The 24,692-nt window shown below is 53.0% G+C and overlaps 1 protein-coding gene across 1 annotated transcript in view; it reads left to right on the top strand.

Moving 5' to 3' along the window:
• Positions 1 to 23,915, top strand: part of KIAA0753 (KIAA0753 ortholog) — a 44,004-nt gene extending 20,089 nt beyond the window's left edge. Inside the window, exon 5 of the mRNA XM_075263077.1 lies at positions 23,874 to 23,915. Within this exon, the coding sequence (XP_075119178.1) occupies positions 23,874 to 23,915 (42 nt within the window). The remainder of the gene's footprint in view (positions 1 to 23,873) is intronic.
• Positions 23,916 to 24,692: the final 777 nt, after the last annotated feature.

Below are 24,692 nucleotides of genomic sequence, written 5' to 3' on the forward strand. Positions count from 1 at the left end.
CGGGGCCTTTGGGGCTACAGGGTTGATCGACCCCTCGTTGGAATGCTCTAGATCTCTACTTTTCAAGGAAACCGGAATCCAGTCGATCGGATGTAAGGAGGCGGAGCTACGTCTCCCGGAAGAGAGGCAACTTTAAAGCGTGAATGGCTTTCAAATGGGGTGAAATAGGCCCACTTTGGGAGGCCGCAGCTCCTCCAAATCAGGTCCGAGAAACACAATTCTGGTATATTTTGAAAGGGAGGATCTCTGGCTTTAAAACGCTTCTCTCGGTTTTTCGATTGGGCGCACAGTACCGGAGCAGACAGTACCGGCGCGCACCTACCCACCACGCCGGGGCCTTTGGGGCTACAGGGTTGATCGACCCCTCGTTGGAAAGCTCTAGATCTCTACTTTTCAAGGAAACCGGAATCCAGTCGATCGGATGTAAGGAGGCGGAGCTACGTCTCCCGGAAGAGAGGCAACTTTAAAGCGCGAATGGCTTTCAAATGGGGTGAAATAGGCCCACTTTGGGAGGCCGCAGCTCCTCCAAATCAGGTCCGAGAAGCACAATTCTGGTATATTTTGAAAGGGCGGATCTCTGGCTTTAAAATTCTTCTCTCGGTTTTTCGATTGGGCGCATAGTACCGGAGCAGACAGTACCGGCGCGCACCTACCCGCCACGCCGGGGCCTTTGGGGCTACAGGGTTGATCGACCCCTCGTTGGAAAGCTCTAGATCTCTACTTTTCAAGGAAACCGGAATCCAGTCGATCGGATGTAAGGAGGCGGAGCTACGTCTCCCGGAAGAGAGGCAACTTTAAAGCGCGAATGGCTTTCAAATGGGGTGAAATAGGCCCACTTTGGGAGGCCGCAGCTCCTCCAAATCAGGTCCGAGAAGCACAATTCTGGTATATTTTGAAAGGGCGGATCTCTGGCTTTAAAACGCTTCTCTCGGTTTTATCGATTGGGCGCATAGTACCGGAGCAGACAGTACCGGCGCGCACCTACCCGCCACGCCGGGGCCTTTGGGGCTACAGGGTTGATCGACCCCTCGTTGGAAAGCTCTAGATCTCTACTTTTCAAGGAAACCGGAATCCAGTCGATCGGATGTAAGTAGGCGGAGCTACGTCTCCCGGAAGAGAGGCAACTTTAAAGCGTGAATGGCTTTCAAATGGGGTGAAATAGGCCCACTTTGGGAGGCCGCAGCTCCTCCAAATCAGGTCCGAGAAACACAATTCTGGTATATTTTGAAAGGGAGGATCTCTGGCTTTAAAACGCTTCTCTCGGTTTTTCGATTGGGCGCACAGTACCGGAGCAGACAGTACCGGCGCGCACCTACCCACCACGCCGGGGCCTTTGGGGCTACAGGGTTGATCGACCCCTCGTTGGAAAGCTCTAGATCTCTACTTTTCAAGGAAACCGGAATCCAGTCGATCGGATGTAAGGAGGCGGAGCTACGTCTCCCGGAAGAGAGGCAACTTTAAAGCGCGAATGGCTTTCAAATGGGGTGAAATAGGCCCACTTTGGGAGGCCGCAGCTCCTCCAAATCAGGTCCGAGAAGCACAATTCTGGTATATTTTGAAAGGGCGGATCTCTGGCTTTAAAATTCTTCTCTCGGTTTTTCGATTGGGCGCATAGTACCGGAGCAGACAGTACCGGCGCGCACCTACCCGCCACGCCGGGGCCTTTGGGGCTACAGGGTTGATCGACCCCTCGTTGGAATGCTCTAGATCTCTACTTTTCAAGGAAACCGGAATCCAGTCGATCGGATGTAAGGAGGCGGAGCTACGTCTCCCGGAAGAGAGGCAACTTTAAAGCGCGAATGGCTTTCAAATGGGGTGAAATAGGCCCACTTTGGGAGGCCGCAGCTCCTCCAAATCAGGTCCGAGAAGCACAATTCTGGTATATTTTGAAAGGGCGGATCTCTGGCTTTAAAACGCTTCTCTCGGTTTTATCGATTGGGCGCATAGTACCGGAGCAGACAGTACCGGCGCGCACCTACCCGCCACGCCGGGGCCTTTGGGGCTACAGGGTTGATCGACCCCTCGTTGGAAAGCTCTAGATCTCTACTTTTCAAGGAAACCGGAATCCAGTCGATCGGATGTAAGTAGGCGGAGCTACGTCTCCCGGAAGAGAGGCAACTTTAAAGCGTGAATGGCTTTCAAATGGGGTGAAATAGGCCCACTTTGGGAGGCCGCAGCTCCTCCAAATCAGGTCCGAGAAGCACAATTCTGGTATATTTTGAAAGGGCGGATCTCTGGCTTTAAAATTCTTCTCTCGGTTTTTCGATTGGGCGCATAGTACCGGAGCAGACAGTACCGGCGCGCACCTACCCGCCACGCCGGGGCCTTTGGGGCTACAGGGTTGATCGACCCCTCGTTGGAAAGCTCTAGATCTCTACTTTTCAAGGAAACCGGAATCCAGTCGATCGGATGTAAGGAGGCGGAGCTACGTCTCCCGGAAGAGAGGCAACTTTAAAGCGCGAATGGCTTTCAAATGGGGTGAAATAGGCCCACTTTGGGAGGCCGCAGCTCCTCCAAATCAGGTCCGAGAAGCACAATTCTGGTATATTTTGAAAGGGCGGATCTCTGGCTTTAAAACGCTTCTCTCGGTTTTATCGATTGGGCGCATAGTACCGGAGCAGACAGTACCGGCGCGCACCTACCCGCCACGCCGGGGCCTTTGGGGCTACAGGGTTGATCGACCCCTCGTTGGAAAGCTCTAGATCTCTACTTTTCAAGGAAACCGGAATCCAGTCGATCGGATGTAAGTAGGCGGAGCTACGTCTCCCGGAAGAGAGGCAACTTTAAAGCATGAATGGCTTTCAAATGGGGTGAAATAGGCCCACTTTGGGAGGCCGCAGCTCCTCCAAATCAGGTCCGAGAAGCACAATTCTGGTATATTTTGAAAGGGCGGATCTCTGGCTTTAAAATTCTTTTCTCGGTTTTTCGATTGGGTGCATAGTACCGGAGCAGACAGTACCGGCGCGCACCTACCCGCCACGCCGGGGCCTTTGGGGCTACAGGGTTGATCGACCCCTCGTTGGAAAGCTCTAGATCTCTACTTTTCAAGGAAACCGGAATCCAGTCGATCGGATGTAAGGAGGCGGAGCTACGTCTCCCGGAAGAGAGGCAACTTTAAAGCGCGAATGGCTTTCAAATGGGGTGAAATAGGCCCACTTTGGGAGGCCGCAGCTCCTCCAAATCAGGTCCGAGAAGCACAATTCTGGTATATTTTGAAAGGGCGGATCTCTGGCTTTAAAACGCTTCTCTCGGTTTTATCGATTGGGCGCATAGTACCGGAGCAGACAGTACCGGCGCGCACCTACCCGCCACGCCGGGGCCTTTGGGGCTACAGGGTTGTTCGACCCCTCGTTGGAAAGCTCTAGATCTCTACTTTTCAAGGTAACCGGAATCCAGTCGATCGGATGTAAGGAGGCGGAGCTACGTCTCCCGGAAGAGAGGCAACTTTAAAGCGCGAATGGCTTTCAAATGGGGTGAAATAGGCCCACTTTGGGAGGCCGCAGCTCCTCCAAATCAGGTCCGAGAAGCACAATTCTGTTATATTTTGAAAGGGCGGATCTCTGGATTTAAAACGCTTCTCTCGGTTTATCGATTGGGTGCATAGTACCGGAGCAGACAGTACCGGCGCGCACCTACCCGCCACGCCGGGGCCTTTGGGGCTACAGGGTTGATCGACCCCTCGTTGGAAAGCTCTAGATCTCTACTTTTCAAGGAAACCGGAATCCAGTCGATCGGATGTAAGTAGGCGGAGCTACGTCTCCCGGAAGAGAGGCAACTTTAAAGCGCGAATGGCTTTCAAATGGGGTGAAATAGGCCCACTTTGGGAGGCCGCAGCTCCTCCAAATCAGGTCCGAGAAACACAATTCTGGTATATTTTGAAAGGGAGGATCTCTGGCTTTAAAACGCTTCTCTCGGTTTTTCGATTGGGCGCACAGTACCGGAGCAGACAGTACCGGCGCGCACCTACCCACCACGCCGGGGCCTTTGGGGCTACAGGGTTGATCGACCACTCGTTGGAAAGCTCTAGATCTCTACTTTTCAAGGAAACCGGAATCCAGTCGATCGGATGTAAGGAGGCGGAGCTACGTCTCCCGGAAGAGAGGCAACTTTAAAGCGCGAATGGCTTTCAAATGGGGTGAAATAGGCCCACTTTGGGAGGCCGCAGCTCCTCCAAATCAGGTCCGAGAAGCACAATTCTGGTATATTTTGAAAGGGCGGATCTCTGGCTTTAAAATTCTTTTCTCGGTTTTTCGATTGGGTGCATAGTACCGGAGCAGACAGTACCGGCGCGCACCTACCCGCCACGCCGGGGCCTTTGGGGCTACAGGGTTGATCGACCCCTCGTTGGAAAGCTCTAGATCTCTACTTTTTAAGGAAACCGGAATCCAGTCGATCGGATGTAAGGAGGCGGAGCTACGTCTCCCGGAAGAGAGGCAACTTTAAAGCGCGAATGGCTTTCAAATGGGGTGAAATAGGCCCACTTTGGGAGGCCGCAGCTCCTCCAAATCAGGTCCGAGAAGCACAATTCTGGTATATTTTGAAAGGGCGGATCTCTGGCTTTAAAACGCTTCTCTCGGTTTTATCGATTGGGCGCATAGTACCGGAGCAGACAGTACCGGCGCGCACCTACCCGCCACGCCGGGGCCTTTGGGGCTACAGGGTTGATCGACCCCTCGTTGGAAAGCTCTAGATCTCTACTTTTCAAGGAAACCGGAATCCAGTCGATCGGATGTAAGGAGGCGGAGCTACGTCTCCCGGAAGAGAGGCAACTTTAAAGCGCGAATGGCTTTCAAATGGGGTGAAATAGGCCCACTTTGGGAGGCCGCAGCTCCTCCAAATCAGGTCCGAGAAGTACAACTCTGGTATATTTTGAAAGGGCGGATCTCTGGCTTTAAAACGCTTCTCTCGGTTTTTCGATTGGGCGCATAATACTGGAGCAGACAGTACCGGTGCGCACCTACCCGCCACGCCAGGGCCTTTGGGGCTACAGGGTTGATCGACCCCTCGTTGGAAAGCTCTAGATCTCTACTTTTCAAGGAAACCGGAATCCAGTCGATCGGATGTAAGGAGGCGGAGCTACGTGTCCCGGAATAGAGGCAACTTTAAAGCGCGAATGGCTTTCAAATGGGTTGAAATAGGCCCACTTTGGGAGGCCGCAGCTCCTCCAAATCAGGTCCGAGAAGCACAATTCTGGTATATTTTGAAAGGGCGGATCTCTGGCTTTAAAACGCTTCTCTCGGTTTTTCGATTGGGCGCACAGGACTGGAGCAGACAGTACCGGCGCGCACCTACCCGCCACGCCGGGGCCTTTGGGGCTACAGGGTTGATCGACCCCTCGTTGGAAAGCTCTAGATCTCTACTTTTCAAGGAAACCGGAATCCAGTCGATCGGATGTAAGGAGGCGGAGCTACATCTCCCGGACGAGAGGCAACTTTAAAGCGCGAACGGCTTTCAAATGGGGTGAAATAGGCCCACTTTGGGAGGCCGCAGCTCCTCCAAATCAGGTCCGAGAAGCACAATTCTGGTATATTTTGAAAGGGCGGATCTCTGGCTTTAAAACTCTTCTCTCGGTTTTTCGATTGGGTGCATAGTACCGGAGCAGACAGTACCGGCGCGCACCTACCCGCCACGCCAGGGCCTTTGGGGCTACAGGGTTGATCGACCCCTCGTTGGAAAGCTCTAGATCTCTACTTTTCAAGGAAACCGGAATCCAGTCGATCGGATGTATGGAGGCGGAGCTACGTCTCCCGGAAGAGAGGCAACTTTAAAGCGCGAATGGCTTTCAAATGGGGTGAAATAGGCCCACTTTGGGAGACCGCAGCTCCTCCAAATCAGGTCCGAGAAGCACAATTCTGGTATATTTTGAAAGGGCGGATCTCTGGCTTTAAAACGCTTCTCTCGGTTTTTTGATTGGGCGCATAGTACCGGAGCAGACAGTACCGGCGCGCACCTACCCGCCACGCCGGGGCCTTTGGGGCTACAGGGTTGATCGACCCTCGTTGGAAAGCTCTAGATCTCTACTTTTCAAGGAAACCGGAATCCAGTCGATCGGATGTAAGTAGGCGGAGCTACGTCTCCCGGAAGAGAGGCAACTTTAAAGCGCGAATGGCTTTCAAATGGGGTGAAATAGGCCCACTTTGGGAGGCCGCAGCTCCTCCAAATCAGGTCCGAGAAGCACAATTCTGGTATATTTTGAAAGGGCGGATCTCTGGCTTTAAAACTCTTCACTCGGTTTTTCGATTGGGCGCACAGTACCGGAGCAGACAGTACCGGCGCGCACCTACCCGCCACGCCGGGGCCTTTGGGGCTACAGGGTTGATCGACCCCTCGTTGGAAAGCTCTAGATCTCTGCTTTTCAAGGAAACCGGAATCCAGTCGATCGGATGTAAAGAGGCGGAGCTACGTCTCCCGGAAGAGAGGCAACTTTAAAGCGCGAATGGCTTTCAAATGGGGTGAAATATGCCCACTTTGGGAGGCCGCAGCTCCTCCAAATCAGGTCCGAGAAGCACAATTCTGGTATGTTTTGAAAGGGCGGATCTCTGGCTTTAAAACTCTTCACTCGGTTTTTCGATTGGGCGCACAGTACCGGAGCAGACAGTACCGGCGCGCACCTACCCGCCACGCCAGGGCCTTTGGGGCTACAGGGTTGATCGACCCCTCGTTGGAAAGCTCTAGATCTCTGCTTTTCAAGGAAACCGGAATCCAGTCGATCGGATGTAAGGAGGCAGAGCTACAACCCCCGGAAGAGAGGCAACTTTAAAGCGCGAATGGCTTTCAAATGGGGTGAAATAGGCCCATTTTGGGAGGCCGCAGCTCCTCCAAATCAGGTCCGAGAAGCACAATTCTGGTATATTTTGAAAGGGCGGATCTCTGGCTTTAAAAGTCTTCTCTCGGTTTTTCGATTGGGCGCATAGTACCGGAGCAGACAGTACCGGCGCGCACCTACCCGCCACGCCGGGGCCTTTGGGGCTACAGGGTTGATCGACCCCTCGTTGGAAAGCTCTAGATCTCTACTTTTCAAGGAAACCGGAATCCAGTCGATCGGATGTAAGGAGGCGGAGCTACGTCTCCCGGAATAGAGGCAACTTTAAAGCGCGAATGGCTTTCAAATGGGGTGAAATAGGCCCACTTTGGGAGGCCGCAGCTCCTCCAAATCAGGTCCGAGAAGCACAATTCTGGTATTTTTTGAAAGGGCGGATCTCTGGCATTAAAACGCTTCTCTCGGTTTTTCGATTGGGCGCATAGTACCGGAGCAGACAGTACCGGCGCGCACCTACCCGCCACGCCGGGGCCTTTGGGGCTACAGGGTTGATCGACCCCTCGTTGGAAAGCTCTAGATCTCTACTTTTCAAGGAAACCGGAATCCAGTCGATCGGATGTAAGGAGGCGGAGCTACGTCTCCCGGAAGAGAGGCAACTTTAAAGCGCGAATGGCTTTCAAATGGGGTGAAATAGGCCCACTTTGGGAGGCCGCAGCTCCTCCAAATCAGGTCCGAGAAGCACAATTCTGGTATATTTTGAAAGGGCGGATCTCTGGCTTTAAAACGCTTCTCTCGGTTTTATCGATTGGGCGCATAGTACCGGAGCAGACAGTACCGGCGCGCACCTACCCGCCACGCCGGGGCCTTTGGGGCTACAGGGTTGATCGACCCCTCGTTGGAAAGCTCTAGATCTCTACTTTTCAAGGAAACCGGAATCCAGTCGATCGGATGTAAGTAGGCGGAGCTACGTCTCCCGGAAGAGAGGCAACTTTAAAGCGTGAATGGCTTTCAAATGGGGTGAAATAGGCCCACTTTGGGAGGCCGCAGCTCCTCCAAATCAGGTCCGAGAAGCACAATTCTGGTATATTTTGAAAGGGCGGATCTCTGGCTTTAAAATTCTTCTCTCGGTTTTTCGATTGGGCGCATAGTACCGGAGCAGACAGTACCGGCGCGCACCTACCCGCCACGCCGGGGCCTTTGGGGCTACAGGGTTGATCGACCCCTCGTTGGAAAGCTCTAGATCTCTACTTTTCAAGGAAACCGGAATCCAGTCGATCGGATGTAAGGAGGCGGAGCTACGTCTCCCGGAAGAGAGGCAACTTTAAAGCGCGAATGGCTTTCAAATGGGGTGAAATAGGCCCACTTTGGGAGGCCGCAGCTCCTCCAAATCAGGTCCGAGAAGCAAAATTCTGGTATATTTTGAAAGGGCGGATCTCTGGCTTTAAAACGCTTCTCTCGGTTTTATCGATTGGGCGCATAGTACCGGAGCAGACAGTACCGGCGCGCACCTACCCGCCACGCCGGGGCCTTTGGGGCTACAGGGTTGATCGACCCCTCGTTGGAAAGCTCTAGATCTCTACTTTTCAAGGAAACCGGAATCCAGTCGATCGGATGTAAGGAGGCGGAGCTACGTCTCCCGGAAGAGAGGCAACTTTAAAGCGCGAATGGCTTTCAAATGGGGTGAAATAGGCCCACTTTGGGAGGCCGCAGCTCCTCCAAATCAGGTCCGAGAAGCACAATTCTGGTATATTTTGAAAGGGCGGATCTCTAGCTTTAAAACGCTTCTCTCGGTTTTTCGATTGGGTGCATAGTACCGGAGCAGACAGTACCGGCGCGCACCTACCCGCCACGCCGGGGCCTTTGGGGCTACAGGGTTGATCGACCCCTCGTTGGAAAGCTCTAGATCTCTACTTTTCAAGGAAACCGGAATCCAGTCGATCGGATGTAAGTAGGCGGAGCTACGTCTCCCGGAAGAGAGGCAACTTTAAAGCGTGAATGGCTTTCAAATGGGGTGAAATAGGCCCACTTTGGGAGGCCGCAGCTCCTCCAAATCAGGTCCGAGAAGCACAATTCTGGTATATTTTGAAAGGGCGGATCTCTGGCTTTAAAATTCTTCTCTCGGTTTTTCGATTGGGCGCATAGTACCGGAGCAGACAGTACCGGCGCGCACCTACCCGCCACGCCGGGGCCTTTGGGGCTACAGGGTTGATCGACCCCTCGTTGGAAAGCTCTAGATCTCTACTTTTCAAGGAAACCGGAATCCAGTCGATCGGATGTAAGGAGGCGGAGCTACGTCTCCCGGAAGAGAGGCAACTTTAAAGCGCGAATGGCTTTCAAATGGGGTGAAATAGGCCCACTTTGGGAGGCCGCAGCTCCTCCAAATCAGGTCCGAGAAGCAAAATTCTGGTATATTTTGAAAGGGCGGATCTCTGGCTTTAAAACGCTTCTCTCGGTTTTATCGATTGGGCGCATAGTACCGGAGCAGACAGTACCGGCGCGCACCTACCCGCCACGCCGGGGCCTTTGGGGCTACAGGGTTGATCGACCCCTCGTTGGAAAGCTCTAGATCTCTACTTTTCAAGGAAACCGGAATCCAGTCGATCGGATGTAAGGAGGCGGAGCTACGTCTCCCGGAAGAGAGGCAACTTTAAAGCGCGAATGGCTTTCAAATGGGGTGAAATAGGCCCACTTTGGGAGGCCGCAGCTCCTCCAAATCAGGTCCGAGAAGCACAATTCTGGTATATTTTGAAAGGGCGGATCTCTGGCTTTAAAATTCTTCTCTCGGTTTTTCGATTGGGCGCATAGTACCGGAGCAGACAGTACCGGCGCGCACCTACCCGCCACGCCGGGGCCTTTGGGGCTACAGGGTTGATCGACCCCTCGTTGGAAAGCTCTAGATCTCTACTTTTCAAGGAAACCGGAATCCAGTCGATCGGATGTAAGGAGGCGGAGCTACGTCTCCCGGAAGAGAGGCAACTTTAAAGCGCGAATGGCTTTCAAATGGGGTGAAATAGGCCCACTTTGGGAGGCCGCAGCTCCTCCAAATCAGGTCCGAGAAGCAAAATTCTGGTATATTTTGAAAGGGCGGATCTCTGGCTTTAAAACGCTTCTCTCGGTTTTATCGATTGGGCGCATAGTACCGGAGCAGACAGTACCGGCGCGCACCTACCCGCCACGCCGGGGCCTTTGGGGCTACAGGGTTGATCGACCCCTCGTTGGAAAGCTCTAGATCTCTACTTTTCAAGGAAACCGGAATCCAGTCGATCGGATGTAAGGAGGCGGAGCTACGTCTCCCGGAAGAGAGGCAACTTTAAAGCGCGAATGGCTTTCAAATGGGGTGAAATAGGCCCACTTTGGGAGGCCGCAGCTCCTCCAAATCAGGTCCGAGAAGCACAATTCTGGTATATTTTGAAAGGGCGGATCTCTAGCTTTAAAACGCTTCTCTCGGTTTTTCGATTGGGTGCATAGTACCGGAGCAGACAGTACCGGCGCGCACCTACCCGCCACGCCGGGGCCTTTGGGGCTACAGGGTTGATCGACCCCTCGTTGGAAAGCTCTAGATCTCTACTTTTCAAGGAAACCGGAATCCAGTCGATCGGATGTAAGTAGGCGGAGCTACGTCTCCCGGAAGAGAGTCAACTTTAAAGCGTGAATGGCTTTCAAATGGGGTGAAATAGGCCCACTTTGGGAGGCCGCAGCTCCTCCAAATCAGGTCCGAGAAACACAATTCTGGTATATTTTGAAAGGGAGGATCTCTGGCTTTAAAACGCTTCTCTCGGTTTTTCGATTGGGCGCACAGTACCGGAGCAGACAGTACCGGCGCGCACCTACCCACCACGCCGGGGCCTTTGGGGCTACAGGGTTGATCGACCCCTCGTTGGAAAGCTCTAGATCTCTACTTTTCAAGGAAACCGGAATCCAGTCGATCGGATGTAAGGAGGCGGAGCTACGTCTCCCGGAAGAGAGGCAACTTTAAAGCGTGAATGGCTTTCAAATGGGGTGAAATAGGCCCACTTTGGGAGGCCGCAGCTCCTCCAAATCAGGTCCGAGAAACACAATTCTGGTATATTTTGAAAGGGAGGATCTCTGGCTTTAAAACGCTTCTCTCGGTTTTTCGATTGGGCGCACAGTACCGGAGCAGACAGTACCGGCGCGCACCTACCCACCACGCCGGGGCCTTTGGGGCTACAGGGTTGATCGACCCCTCGTTGGAAAGCTCTAGATCTCTACTTTTCAAGGAAACCGGAATCCAGTCGATCGGATGTAAGGAGGCGGAGCTACGTCTCCCGGAAGAGAGGCAACTTTAAAGCGCGAATGGCTTTCAAATGGGGTGAAATAGGCCCACTTTGGGAGGCCGCAGCTCCTCCAAATCAGGTCCGAGAAGCACAATTCTGGTATTTTTTGAAAGGGCGGATCTCTGGCATTAAAACGCTTCTCTCGGTTTTTCGATTGGGCGCATAGTACCGGAGCAGACAGTACCGGCGCGCACCTACCCGCCACGCCGGGGCCTTTGGGGCTACAGGGTTGATCGACCCCTCGTTGGAAAGCTCTAGATCTCTACTTTTCAAGGAAACCGGAATCCAGTCGATCGGATGTAAGGAGGCGGAGCTACGTCTCCCGGAAGAGAGGCAACTTTAAAGCGCGAATGGCTTTCAAATGGGGTGAAATAGGCCCACTTTGGGAGGCCGCAGCTCCTCCAAATCAGGTCCGAGAAGCACAATTCTGGTATATTTTGAAAGGGCGGATCTCTGGCTTTAAAACGCTTCTCTCGATTTTATCGATTGGGCGCATAGTACCGGAGCAGACAGTACCGGCGCGCACCTACCCGCCACGCCGGGGCCTTTGGGGCTACAGGGTTGATCGACCCCTCGTTGGAAAGCTCTAGATCTCTACTTTTCAAGGAAACCGGAATCCAGTCGATCGGATGTAAGTAGGCGGAGCTACGTCTCCCGGAAGAGAGGCAACTTTAAAGCGCGAATGGCTTTCAAATGGGGTGAAATAGGCCCACTTTGGGAGGCCGCAGCTCCTCCAAATCAGGTCCGAGAAGCACAATTCTGGTATATTTTGAAAGGGCGGATCTCTGGCTTTAAAATTCTTCTCTCGGTTTTTCGATTGGGCGCATAGTACCGGAGCAGACAGTACCGGCGCGCACCTACCCGCCACGCCGGGGCCTTTGGGGCTACAGGGTTGATCGACCCCTCGTTGGAAAGCTCTAGATCTCTACTTTTCAAGGAAACCGGAATCCAGTCGATCGGATGTAAGGAGGCGGAGCTACGTCTCCCGGAAGAGAGGCAACTTTAAAGCGCGAATGGCTTTCAAATGGGGTGAAATAGGCCCACTTTGGGAGGCCGCAGCTCCTCCAAATCAGGTCCGAGAAGCAAAATTCTGGTATATTTTGAAAGGGCGGATCTCTGGCTTTAAAACGCTTCTCTCGGTTTTATCGATTGGGCGCATAGTACCGGAGCAGACAGTACCGGCGCGCACCTACCCGCCACGCCGGGGCCTTTGGGGCTACAGGGTTGATCGACCCCTCGTTGGAAAGCTCTAGATCTCTACTTTTCAAGGAAACCGGAATCCAGTCGATCGGATGTAAGGAGGCGGAGCTACGTCTCCCGGAAGAGAGGCAACTTTAAAGCGCGAATGGCTTTCAAATGGGGTGAAATAGGCCCACTTTGGGAGGCCGCAGCTCCTCCAAATCAGGTCCGAGAAGCAAAATTCTGGTATATTTTGAAAGGGCGGATCTCTGGCTTTAAAACGCTTCTCTCGGTTTTATCGATTGGGCGCATAGTACCGGAGCAGACAGTACCGGCGCGCACCTACCCGCCACGCCGGGGCCTTTGGGGCTACAGGGTTGATCGACCCCTCGTTGGAAAGCTCTAGATCTCTACTTTTCAAGGAAACCGGAATCCAGTCGATCGGATGTAAGTAGGCGGAGCTACGTCTCCCGGAAGAGAGTCAACTTTAAAGCGTGAATGGCTTTCAAATGGGGTGAAATAGGCCCACTTTGGGAGGCCGCAGCTCCTCCAAATCAGGTCCGAGAAACACAATTCTGGTATATTTTGAAAGGGAGGATCTCTGGCTTTAAAACGCTTCTCTCGGTTTTTCGATTGGGCGCACAGTACCGGAGCAGACAGTACCGGCGCGCACCTACCCACCACGCCGGGGCCTTTGGGGCTACAGGGTTGATCGACCCCTCGTTGGAAAGCTCTAGATCTCTACTTTTCAAGGAAACCGGAATCCAGTCGATCGGATGTAAGGAGGCGGAGCTACGTCTCCCGGAAGAGAGGCAACTTTAAAGCGTGAATGGCTTTCAAATGGGGTGAAATAGGCCCACTTTGGGAGGCCGCAGCTCCTCCAAATCAGGTCCGAGAAACACAATTCTGGTATATTTTGAAAGGGAGGATCTCTGGCTTTAAAACGCTTCTCTCGGTTTTTCGATTGGGCGCACAGTACCGGAGCAGACAGTACCGGCGCGCACCTACCCACCACGCCGGGGCCTTTGGGGCTACAGGGTTGATCGACCCCTCGTTGGAAAGCTCTAGATCTCTACTTTTCAAGGAAACCGGAATCCAGTCGATCGGATGTAAGGAGGCGGAGCTACGTCTCCCGGAAGAGAGGCAACTTTAAAGCGCGAATGGCTTTCAAATGGGGTGAAATAGGCCCACTTTGGGAGGCCGCAGCTCCTCCAAATCAGGTCCGAGAAGCACAATTCTGGTATTTTTTGAAAGGGCGGATCTCTGGCATTAAAACGCTTCTCTCGGTTTTTCGATTGGGCGCATAGTACCGGAGCAGACAGTACCGGCGCGCACCTACCCGCCACGCCGGGGCCTTTGGGGCTACAGGGTTGATCGACCCCTCGTTGGAAAGCTCTAGATCTCTACTTTTCAAGGAAACCGGAATCCAGTCGATCGGATGTAAGGAGGCGGAGCTACGTCTCCCGGAAGAGAGGCAACTTTAAAGCGCGAATGGCTTTCAAATGGGGTGAAATAGGCCCACTTTGGGAGGCCGCAGCTCCTCCAAATCAGGTCCGAGAAGCACAATTCTGGTATATTTTGAAAGGGCGGATCTCTGGCTTTAAAACGCTTCTCTCGGTTTTATCGATTGGGCGCATAGTACCGGAGCAGACAGTACCGGCGCGCACCTACCCGCCACGCCGGGGCCTTTGGGGCTACAGGGTTGATCGACCCCTCGTTGGAAAGCTCTAGATCTCTACTTTTCAAGGAAACCGGAATCCAGTCGATCGGATGTAAGTAGGCGGAGCTACGTCTCCCGGAAGAGAGGCAACTTTAAAGCGCGAATGGCTTTCAAATGGGGTGAAATAGGCCCACTTTGGGAGGCCGCAGCTCCTCCAAATCAGGTCCGAGAAGCACAATTCTGGTATATTTTGAAAGGGCGGATCTCTGGCTTTAAAATTCTTCTCTCGGTTTTTCGATTGGGCGCATAGTACCGGAGCAGACAGTACCGGCGCGCACCTACCCGCCACGCCGGGGCCTTTGGGGCTACAGGGTTGATCGACCCCTCGTTGGAAAGCTCTAGATCTCTACTTTTCAAGGAAACCGGAATCCAGTCGATCGGATGTAAGGAGGCGGAGCTACGTCTCCCGGAAGAGAGGCAACTTTAAAGCGCGAATGGCTTTCAAATGGGGTGAAATAGGCCCACTTTGGGAGGCCGCAGCTCCTCCAAATCAGGTCCGAGAAGCAAAATTCTGGTATATTTTGAAAGGGCGGATCTCTGGCTTTAAAACGCTTCTCTCGGTTTTATCGATTGGGCACATAGTACCGGAGCAGACAGTACCGGCGCGCACCTACCCGCCACGCCGGGGCCTTTGGGGCTACAGGGTTGATCGACCCCTCGTTGGAAAGCTCTAGATCTCTACTTTTCAAGGAAACCGGAATCCAGTCGATCGGATGTAAGTAGGCGGAGCTACGTCTCCCGGAAGAGAGGCAACTTTAAAGCGCGAATGGCTTTCAAATGGGGTGAAATAGGCCCACTTTGGGAGGCCGCAGCTCCTCCAAATCAGGTCCGAGAAGCACAATTCTGGTATATTTTGAAAGGGCGGATCTCTGGCTTTAAAATTCTTCTCTCGGTTTTTCGATTGGGCGCATAGTACCGGAGCAGACAGTACCGGCGCGCACCTACCCGCCACGCCGGGGCCTTTGGGGCTACAGGGTTGATCGACCCCTCGTTGGAAAGCTCTAGATCTCTACTTTTCAAGGAAACCGGAATCCAGTCGATCGGATGTAAGGAGGCGGAGCTACGTCTCCCGGAAGAGAGGCAACTTTAAAGCGCGAATGGCTTTCAAATGGGGTGAAATAGGCCCACTTTGGGAGGCCGCAGCTCCTCCAAATCAGGTCCGAGAAGCAAAATTCTGGTATATTTTGAAAGGGCGGATCTCTGGCTTTAAAACGCTTCTCTCGGTTTTATCGATTGGGCACATAGTACCGGAGCAGACAGTACCGGCGCGCACCTACCCGCCACGCCGGGGCCTTTGGGGCTACAGGGTTGATCGACCCCTCGTTGGAAAGCTCTAGATCTCTACTTTTCAAGGAAACCGGAATCCAGTCGATCGGATGTAAGTAGGCGGAGCTACGTCTCCCGGAAGAGAGGCAACTTTAAAGCATGAATGGCTTTCAAATGGGGTGAAATAGGCCCACTTTGGGAGGCCGCAGCTCCTCCAAATCAGGTCCGAGAAACACAATTCTGGTATATTTTGAAAGGGAGGATCTCTGGCTTTAAAACGCTTCTCTCGGTTTTTCGATTGGGCGCACAGTACCGGAGCAGACAGTACCGGCGCGCACCTACCCACCACGCCGGGGCCTTTGGGGCTACAGGGTTGATCGACCCCTCGTTGGAAAGCTCTAGATCTCTACTTTTCAAGGAAACCGGAATCCAGTCGATCGGATGTAAGGAGGCGGAGCTACAACCCCCGGAAGAGAGGCAACTTTAAAGCGCGAATGGCTTTCAAATGGGGTGAAATAGGCCCACTTTGGGAGGCCGCAGCTCCTCCAAATCAGGTCCGAGAAGCACAATTCTGGTATATTTTGAAAGGGCGGATCTCTGGCTTTAAAACGCTTCTCTCGGTTTTTCGAATGGGCGCATAGTACCGGAGCAGACAGTACCGGCGCGCACCTACCCGCCACGCCGGGGCCTTTGGGGCTACAGGGTTGTTCGACCCCTCGTTGGAAAGCTCTAGATCTCTACTTTTCAAGGTAACCGGAATACAGTCGATCGGATGTAAGGAGGCGGAGCTACGTCTCCCGGAAGAGAGGCAACTTTAAAGCGCGAATGGCTTTCAAATGGGGTGAAATAGGCCCACTTTGGGAGGCCGCAGCTCCTCCAAATCAGGTCCGAGAAGCACAATTCTGTTATATTTTGAAAGGGCGGATCTCTGGCTTTAAAACGCTTCTCTCGGTTTATCGATTGGGTGCATAGTACCGGAGCAGACAGTACCGGCGCGCACCTACCCGCCACGCCGGGGCCTTTGGGGCTACAGGGTTGATCGACCCCTCGTTGGAAAGCTCTAGATCTCTACTTTTCAAGGAAACCGGAATCCAGTCGATCGGATGTAAGTAGGCGGAGCTACGTCTCCCGGAAGAGAGGCAACTTTAAAGCGCGAATGGCTTTCAAATGGGGTGAAATAGGCCCACTTTGGGAGGCCGCAGCTCCTCCAAATCAGGTCCGAGAAACACAATTCTGGTATATTTTGAAAGGGAGGATCTCTGGCTTTAAAACGCTTCTCTCGGTTTTTCGATTGGGCGCACAGTACCGGAGCAGACAGTACCGGCGCGCACCTACCCACCACGCCGGGGCCTTTGGGGCTACAGGGTTGATCGACCCCTCGTTGGAAAGCTCTAGATCTCTACTTTTCAAGGAAACCGGAATCCAGTCGATCGGATGTAAGGAGGCGGAGCTACGTCTCCCGGAAGAGAGGCAACTTTAAAGCGCGAATGGCTTTCAAATGGGGTGAAATAGGCCCACTTTGGGAGGCCGCAGCTCCTCCAAATCAGGTCCGAGAAGCACAATTCTGGTATATTTTGAAAGGGCGGATCTCTGGCTTTAAAATTCTTCTCTCGGTTTTTCGATTGGGTGCATAGTACCGGAGCAGACAGTACCGGCGCGCACCTACCCGCCACGCCGGGGCCTTTGGGGCTACAGGGTTGATCGACCCCTCGTTGGAAAGCTCTAGATCTCTACTTTTCAAGGAAACCGGAATCCAGTCGATCGGATGTAAGGAGGCGGAGCTACGTCTCCCGGAAGAGAGGCAACTTTAAAGCGCGAATGGCTTTCAAATGGGGTGAAATAGGCCCACTTTGGGAGGCCGCAGCTCCTCCAAATCAGGTCCGAGAAGCACAATTCTGGTATATTTTGAAAGGGCGGATCTCTGGTTTTAAAACGCTTCTCTCGGTTTTATCGATTGGGCGCATAGTACCGGAGCAGACAGTACCGGCGCGCACCTACCCGCCACGCCGGGGCCTTTGGGGCTACAGGGTTGATCGACCCCTCGTTGGAAAGCTCTAGATCTCTACTTTTCAAGGAAACCGGAATCCAGTCGATCGGATGTAAGTAGGCGGAGCTACGTCTCCCGGAAGAGAGGCAACTTTAAAGCGTGAATGGCTTTCAAATGGGGTGAAATAGGCCCACTTTGGGAGGCCGCAGCTCCTCCAAATCAGGTCCGAGAAACACAATTCTGGTATATTTTGAAAGGGAGGATCTCTGGCTTTAAAACTCTTCTCTCGGTTTTTCGATTGGGCGCACAGTACCGGAGCAGACAGTACCGGCGCGCACCTACCCACCACGCCGGGGCCTTTGGGGCTACAGGGTTGATCGACCCCTCGTTGGAAAGCTCTAGATCTCTGCTTTTCAAGGAAACCGGAATCCAGTCGATCGGATGTAAGGAGGCAGAGCTACAACCCCCGGAAGAGAGGCAACTTTAAAGCGCGAATGGCTTTCAAATGGGGTGAAATAGGCCCACTTTGGGAGGCCGCAGCTCCTCCAAATCAGGTCTAAGAAGCACAATTCTGGTATATTTTGAAAGGGCGGATCTCTGGCTTTAAAACTCTTCTCTCGGTTTTTCGATTGGGCGAATAGTACCGGAGCAGACAGTACCGGCGCGCACCTACCCGCCACGCCGGGGCCTTTGGGGCTACAGGGTTGATCGACCCCTCGTTGGAAAGCTCTAGATCTCTACTTTTCAAGGAAACCGGAATCCAGTCGATCGGATGTAAGGAGGCGGAGCTACGTCTCCTGGAAGAGAGGCAACTTTAAAGCGCGAATGGCTTTCAAATGGGGTGAAATAGGCCCACTTTGGGAGGCCGCAGCTCCTCCAAATCAGGTCCGAGAAGCACAATTCTGTTATATTTTGAAAGGGCGGATCTCTGGCTTTAAAACGCTTCTCTCGGATTTTCGATTGGGCGCATAGTACCGGAGCAGACAGTACCGGCGCGCACCTACCCGCCACGCCGGGGCCTTTGGGGCTACAGGGTTGATCGACCCCTCGTTGGAAAGCTCTAGATCTCTACTTTTCAAGGAAACCGGAATCCAGTCGATCGGATGTAAGGAGGCGGAGCTACGTCTCCCGGAAGAGAGGCAACTTTAAAGCGCGAATGGCTTTCAAATGGGGTGAAATAGGCCCACTTTGGGAGGCCGCAGCTCCTCCAAATCAGGTCCGAGAAGCACAATTCTGTTATATTTTGAAAGGGCGGATCTCTGGCTTTAAAACGCTTCTCTCGGTTTTTCGATTGGGCGCATAGTACCGGAGCAGACAGTACCGGCGCACACCTACCCACCACGCCAGGGCCTTTGGGGCTACAGGGTTGATCGACCCCTCGTTGGAAAGCTCTAGATCTCTACTTTTCAAGGAAACCGGAATCCAGTCGATCGGATTTAAGTAGGCGGAGCTACGTCTCCCGGAAGAGAGGCAACTTTAAAGCGCGAATGGCTTTCAAATGGGGTGAAATAGGCCCACTTTGGGAGGCCACAGCTCCTCCAAATCAGGTCCGAGAAGCACAATTCTGGTATATATTGAAAGGTCGGATCTCTGGCTTTAAAACGCTTCTCTCGGTTTTTCGATTGGGCGCATAGTACCGGAGCAGACAGTACCGGCGCGCACCTACCCGCCACGCCAGGGCCTTTGGGGCTACAGAGTTGATCGAACCCTAGTTGGAAAGCTCTAGATCTCTACTTTTCAAGGAAACCGGAATCCAGTCGATCGGATGTAAGGAGGTGGAGCTACGTCTCCTGGAAGAGAGGCAACTTTAAAGCGCGGATGGCTTTCAAATGGGGTGAAATAGGCCCAATTTGGGAGGCCGCAGCACCTCCAAATCAGGTCCGAGAAGCACAATTCTGGTATATTTTGAAAGGGCGGATCTCTGGCTTTAAAACGCTTCTCTCGGTTTTTCGATTGGGCGCATAGTACCGAAGCAGACAGTACCGGCGCGCACCTACCCGCCACGCCGGGGCCTTTGGGGCTACAGGGTTGATCGACCCCTCGTTGGAAAGCTCTAGACCTCTACTTTTCAAGGAAACCGGAATCCAGTCGATCGGATGTAAGGAGGCGGAGCTACGTCTCCCTGAATAGAGGCAACTTTAAAGCGCGAATGGCTTTCAAATGGGGTGAAATAGGCCCACTTTGGAAGGCCGCAGCTCCTCCAAATCAGGTCCGAGAAGCACAATTCTGGTATTTTTTGAAAGGGCGGATCTCTGGCTTTAAAACGCTTCTCTCGGTTTTTCGATTGGGCGCATAGTACCGGAGCAGACAGTACCGGCGCGCACCTACCCGCCACGCCGGGGCCTTTGGGGCTACAGGGTTGATCGACCCCTCGTTGGAAAGCTCTAGATCTCTACTTTTCAAGGAAACCGGAATCCAGTCGATCGGATGTAAGGAGGCGGAGCTACGTCTCCCGGAAGAGAGGCAACTTTAAAGCGCGAATGGCTTTCAAATGGGGTGAAATAGGCCCACTTTGGGAGGCCGCAGCTCCTCCAAATCAGGTCCGAGAAGCACAATTCTGGTATATTTTGAAAGGGCGGATCTCTGGCTTTAAAAGTCTTCTCTCGGTTTTTCGATTGGGCGCATAGTACCGGAGCAGACAGTACCGGCGCGCACCTACCCGCCACGCCGGGGCCTTTGGGGCTACAGGGTTGATCGACCCCTCGTTGGAAAGCTCTAGATCTCTACTTTTCAAGGAAACCGGAATCCAGTCGATCGGATGTAAGGAGGCGGAGCTACAACCCCCAGAAGAGAGGCAACTTTAAAGCGCGAATGGCTTTCAAATGGGGTGAAATATGCCCACTTTGGGAGGCCGCAGCTCCTCCAAATCAGGTCCGAGAAGCACAATTCTGGTATATTTTGAAAGGGCAGATCTCTGGCTTTAAAACGCTTCTCTCGGTTTTATCGATTGGGCGCATAGTACCAGAGCAGACAGTACCGGCGCGCACCTACCCGCCACGCCGGGGCCTTTGGGGCTACAGGGTTGATCGACCCCTCGTTGGAAAGCTCTAGATCTCTACTTTTCAAGGAAACTGGAATCCAGTCGATCGGATGTAATTAGGCGGAGCTACGTCTCCCGGAAGAGAGGCAACTTTAAAGTGCGAATGGCTTTCAAATGGGGTGAAATATGACCACTTTGGGAGGCCGCAGCTCCTCCAAATCAGGTCCGAGAAGCACAATTCTGGTATATATTGAAAGGTCGGATCTCTGGCTTTAAAACGCTTCTCTCGGTTTTTCGATTGGGCGCATAGTACCGGAGCAGACAGTACCGGCGCGCACCTACCCGCCACGCCGGGGCCTTTGGGGCTACAGAGTTGATCGACCCCTCGTTGGAAAGCTCTAGATCTCTACTTTTCAAGGAAACCGGAATCCAGTCGATCGGATGTAAGGAGGTGGAGCTACGTCTCCCGGAAGAGAGGCAACTTTAAAGCGCGAATGGCTTTCAAATGGGGTGAAATAGGCCCACTTTGGGAGGCCGCAGCTCCTCCAAATCAGGTCCGAGAAGCACAATTCTGGTATATTTTGAAAGGGCGGATCTCTGGCTTTAAAACGCTTCTCTCGGTTTTTCGATTGGGCGCATAGTACCGGAGCAGACAGTACCGGCGCGCACCTACCCACCACGCCGGGGCCTTTGGGGCTACAGGGTTGATCGACCCCTCGTTGGAAAGCTCTAGATCTCTACTTTTCAAGGAAACCGGAATCCAGTCGATCGGATGTAAGGAGGCAGAGCTACGTCTCCCGGAAGAGAGGCAACTTTAAAGCGCGAATGGCTTTCAAATGGGGTGAAATAGGCCCACTTTGGGAGGCCGCAGCTCCTCCAAATCAAGTCCGAGAAGCACAATTCTGGTATATTTGGAAAGGGCAGATCTCTGGCTTTAAAACGCTTCTCTCGGTTTTTCGATTGGGCGCATAGTACCGGAGCAGACAGTACCGGCACGCTCCTACCCGCCAAGCCGGGGCCTTTGGGGCTACAGGGTTGTTCAACTCCTCGTTGGAAAGCTCTAGATCTCTACTTTTCAAGGAAACCGGAATCCAGTCGATCGGATGTAAGGAGGCGGAGCTACGTCTCCTGGAAGAGAGGCAACTTTAAAGCGCGAATGGCTTTCAAATGGGGTGAAATAGGCCCAATTTGGGAGGCCGCAGCTCCTCCAAATCATGTCCGAGAAGCACAATTCTGGTATATTTTGAAAGGGCGGATCTCTGGCTTTAAAACGCTTCTCTCGGTTTTTCAATTGGGCGCATAGTACCGGAGCAGACAGTAGCGGCGCGCACCTACCCGCCACGCCGGGGCCTTTGGGGCTACAGGGTTGATCGACCACTCGTTGGAAAGCTCTAGATCTCTACTTTTCAAGGAAACCGGAATCCAGTCGATCGGATGTAAGGAGGCGGAGCTACGTCTCCCGGAAGAGAGGCAACTTTAAAGCGCGAATGGCTTTCAAATGGGGGGAAATAGGCCCACTTTGGGAGGCCGCAGCTCCTCCAAATCAGGTCCGAGAAGCACAATTCTGGTATATTTTGAAAGGGCGGATCTCTGGCTTTAAAAAGCTTCGCTCGGATTTTCGATTGGGCGCATAGTACCGGAGCAGACAGTACCGGCGCGCACCTACCCGCCACGCCGGGGCCTTTGGGGCTACAGGGTTGATCGACCCCTCGTTGGAAAGCTCTAGATCTCTACTTTTCAAGGAAACCGGAATCCAGTCGATCGGATGTAAGGAGGCGGAGCTACAACCCCCAGAAGAGAGGCAACTTTAAAGCGCGAATGGCTTTCAAATGGGGTGAAATATGCCCACTTTGGGAGGCCGCAGCTCCTCCAAATCAGGTCCGAGAAGCACAATTCTGGTATATTTTGAAAGGGCGGATCTCTGGCTTTAAAACGCTTCTCTCGGTTTTATCGATTGGGCGCATAGTACCAGAGCAGACAGTACCGGCGCGCACCTACCCGCCACGCCGGGGCCTTTGGGGCTACAGGGTTGATCGACCCCTCGTTGGAAAGCTCTAGATCTCTACTTTTCAAGGAAACCGGAATCCAGTCGATCGGATGTAAGGAGGCAGAGCTACGTCTCCCGGAAGAGAGGCAACTTTAAAGCGCGAATGGCTTTCAAATGGGGTGAAATAGGCCCACTTTGGGAGGCCGCAGCTCCTCCAAATCAAGTCCGAGAAGCACAATTCTGGTATATTTGGAAAGGGCAGATCTCTGGCTTTAAAACGCTTCTCTCGGTTTTTCGATTGGGCGCATAGTACCGGAGCAGACAGTACCGGCACGCTCCTACCCGCCAAGCCGGGGCCTTTGGGGCTACAGGGTTGTTCAACTCCTCGTTGGAAAGCTCTAGATCTCTACTTTTCAAGGAAACCGGAATCCAGTCGATCGGATGTAAGGAGGCGGAGCTACGTCTCCTGGAAGAGAGGCAACTTTAAAGCGCGAATGGCTTTCAAATGGGGTGAAATAGGCCCAATTTGGGAGGCCGCAGCTCCTCCAAATCATGTCCGAGAAGCACAATTCTGGTATATTTTGAAAGGGCGGATCTCTGGCTTTAAAACGCTTCTCTCGGTTTTTCAATTGGGCGCATAGTACCGGAGCAGACAGTAGCGGCGCGCACCTACCCGCCACGCCGGGGCCTTTGGGGCTACAGGGTTGATCGACCACTCGTTGGAAAGCTCTAGATCTCTACTTTTCAAGGAAACCGGAATCCAGTCGATCGGATGTAAGGAGGCGGAGCTACGTCTCCCGGAAGAGAGGCAACTTTAAAGCGCGAATGGCTTTCAAATGGGGGGAAATAGGCCCACTTTGGGAGGCCGCAGCTCCTCCAAATCAGGTCCGAGAAGCACAATTCTGGTATATTTTGAAAGGGCGGATCTCTGGCTTTAAAAGTCTTCTCTCGGTTTTTCGATTGGGCGCATAGTACCGGAGCAGACAGTACCGGCGCGCACCTACCCGCCACGCCGGGGCCATTCGTGCTTTAAAGTTGCCTCTCTTCCAGGAGACGTAGCTCCCCCTCCTTACATCCGATCGACTGGATTCTGGTTTCCTAGAAAAGTAGAGATCTAGAGCTTTCCAACGAGGGGTCGATCAACCCTGTAGCCCCAAAGGCCCCGGCGTGGCGGGTAGGTGCGTGCCGGTACTGTCTGCTCCGGTTCTATGCACCCAATAGAAAATCCGAGAGAATTGTTTTAAAGCTAGAGATCCGCCCTTTCAAAATATACCAGAATTGTGCTTCTCGGACCCGATTTGGAGGAGCTGCGGCCTCCCAAATTGGGCCTATTTCACCCCATTTGAAAGCCATTCGCGCTTTAATGTTGCCTCTCTTCCGGGAGACGTAGCTCCACCTCCTTTCATCGGATCGACTTTATTCCGGTTTCGTTGAAAAGTAGAGATCTAGAGCTTTCCAACGAGGGGTCGATCAACCCTGTAGCCCCAAAGGCCCCGGCGTGGTGGGTAGGTGCGCGCCGGTACTGTCTGCTCCGGTACTATGCGCCCAATCGAAAATCCGAGAGAAGTGTTTTAAAGCTAGAGACCCGCCCTTTCAAAATATACCAGAATTGTGCTTCTCGGACCTGATTTGGAGGAGCTGCGGCCTCCCAAAGTGGGCCTGTTTCACCCCGTTTGAAAGCCATTCGCGCTTCGTCCAGGTCCGCAGTCCAGGTCCGCAGTCCAGGTCCTTGTGTGAGTGACCCACATTTAAAGTAGCCTATTGCACTTTCGTGGGAGATATGTAGGTGTGTGTGAAATTTCACCAAAATCCATTCAACCGTTTGGCTGTGATTGAGGAACAAACATCCGAACATCCAAACGCACAAATCCACAAACTCACAAACATTCACCTTTTATAATATTAATAGGATTATTATTAAGATGTTGAAAATCCTGTGATAGGCTTTATTAGTAGAAGGAGCCCTGGAATGGGCTATGGTATTCTGGACGGCTGAGGATGAGGTTTCTAGTCTAGGTATGGATTGGTCAACTTCCAGGCTGTCAAGTTGAACCTCTTGAGATCTTGGTATACTCTGATACCCTGAGTAACCAGCTTGTGCACCGTGGGAAGCCTCCAATACATCCCTTGACTCATCTGTATGAGTTGGGTTAGCCAAGCCCTCTTTGGCCAAAACGGTATGATTGCTATCACTGATGCTTGCTCCTGTCTGACTTTCATCAATACTCTTTGTATCATGGAAAGCGGAGGGAAGATGTATGCCAGCCTGAACCTCCATGGAATTGACAGGGCATCTATTGCCAAGGGCTCGTCCTCCTGATAGAGGGAACAAAATTTCTCCACCTTGGCGTTGTACTTGGTGGCCATCAGGTCCACCTCTGGTAATCCCCACATCTCGGTAATCTGATTTAATATTTCCTTGTTCAGAGCTGAACTGCTATGAAATGTGTGAGGTTTCTTTCTGCCCAGGAGAAAATCAGATATGTTTCTATCTGGAGGGCAGAGGATCGGTGCCTCC

The sequence above is a fragment of the Leptodactylus fuscus genome, chromosome 2, assembly GCF_031893055.1.
Source record: "Leptodactylus fuscus isolate aLepFus1 chromosome 2, aLepFus1.hap2, whole genome shotgun sequence".
Classification (NCBI taxonomy): domain Eukaryota; kingdom Metazoa; phylum Chordata; class Amphibia; order Anura; family Leptodactylidae; genus Leptodactylus; species Leptodactylus fuscus.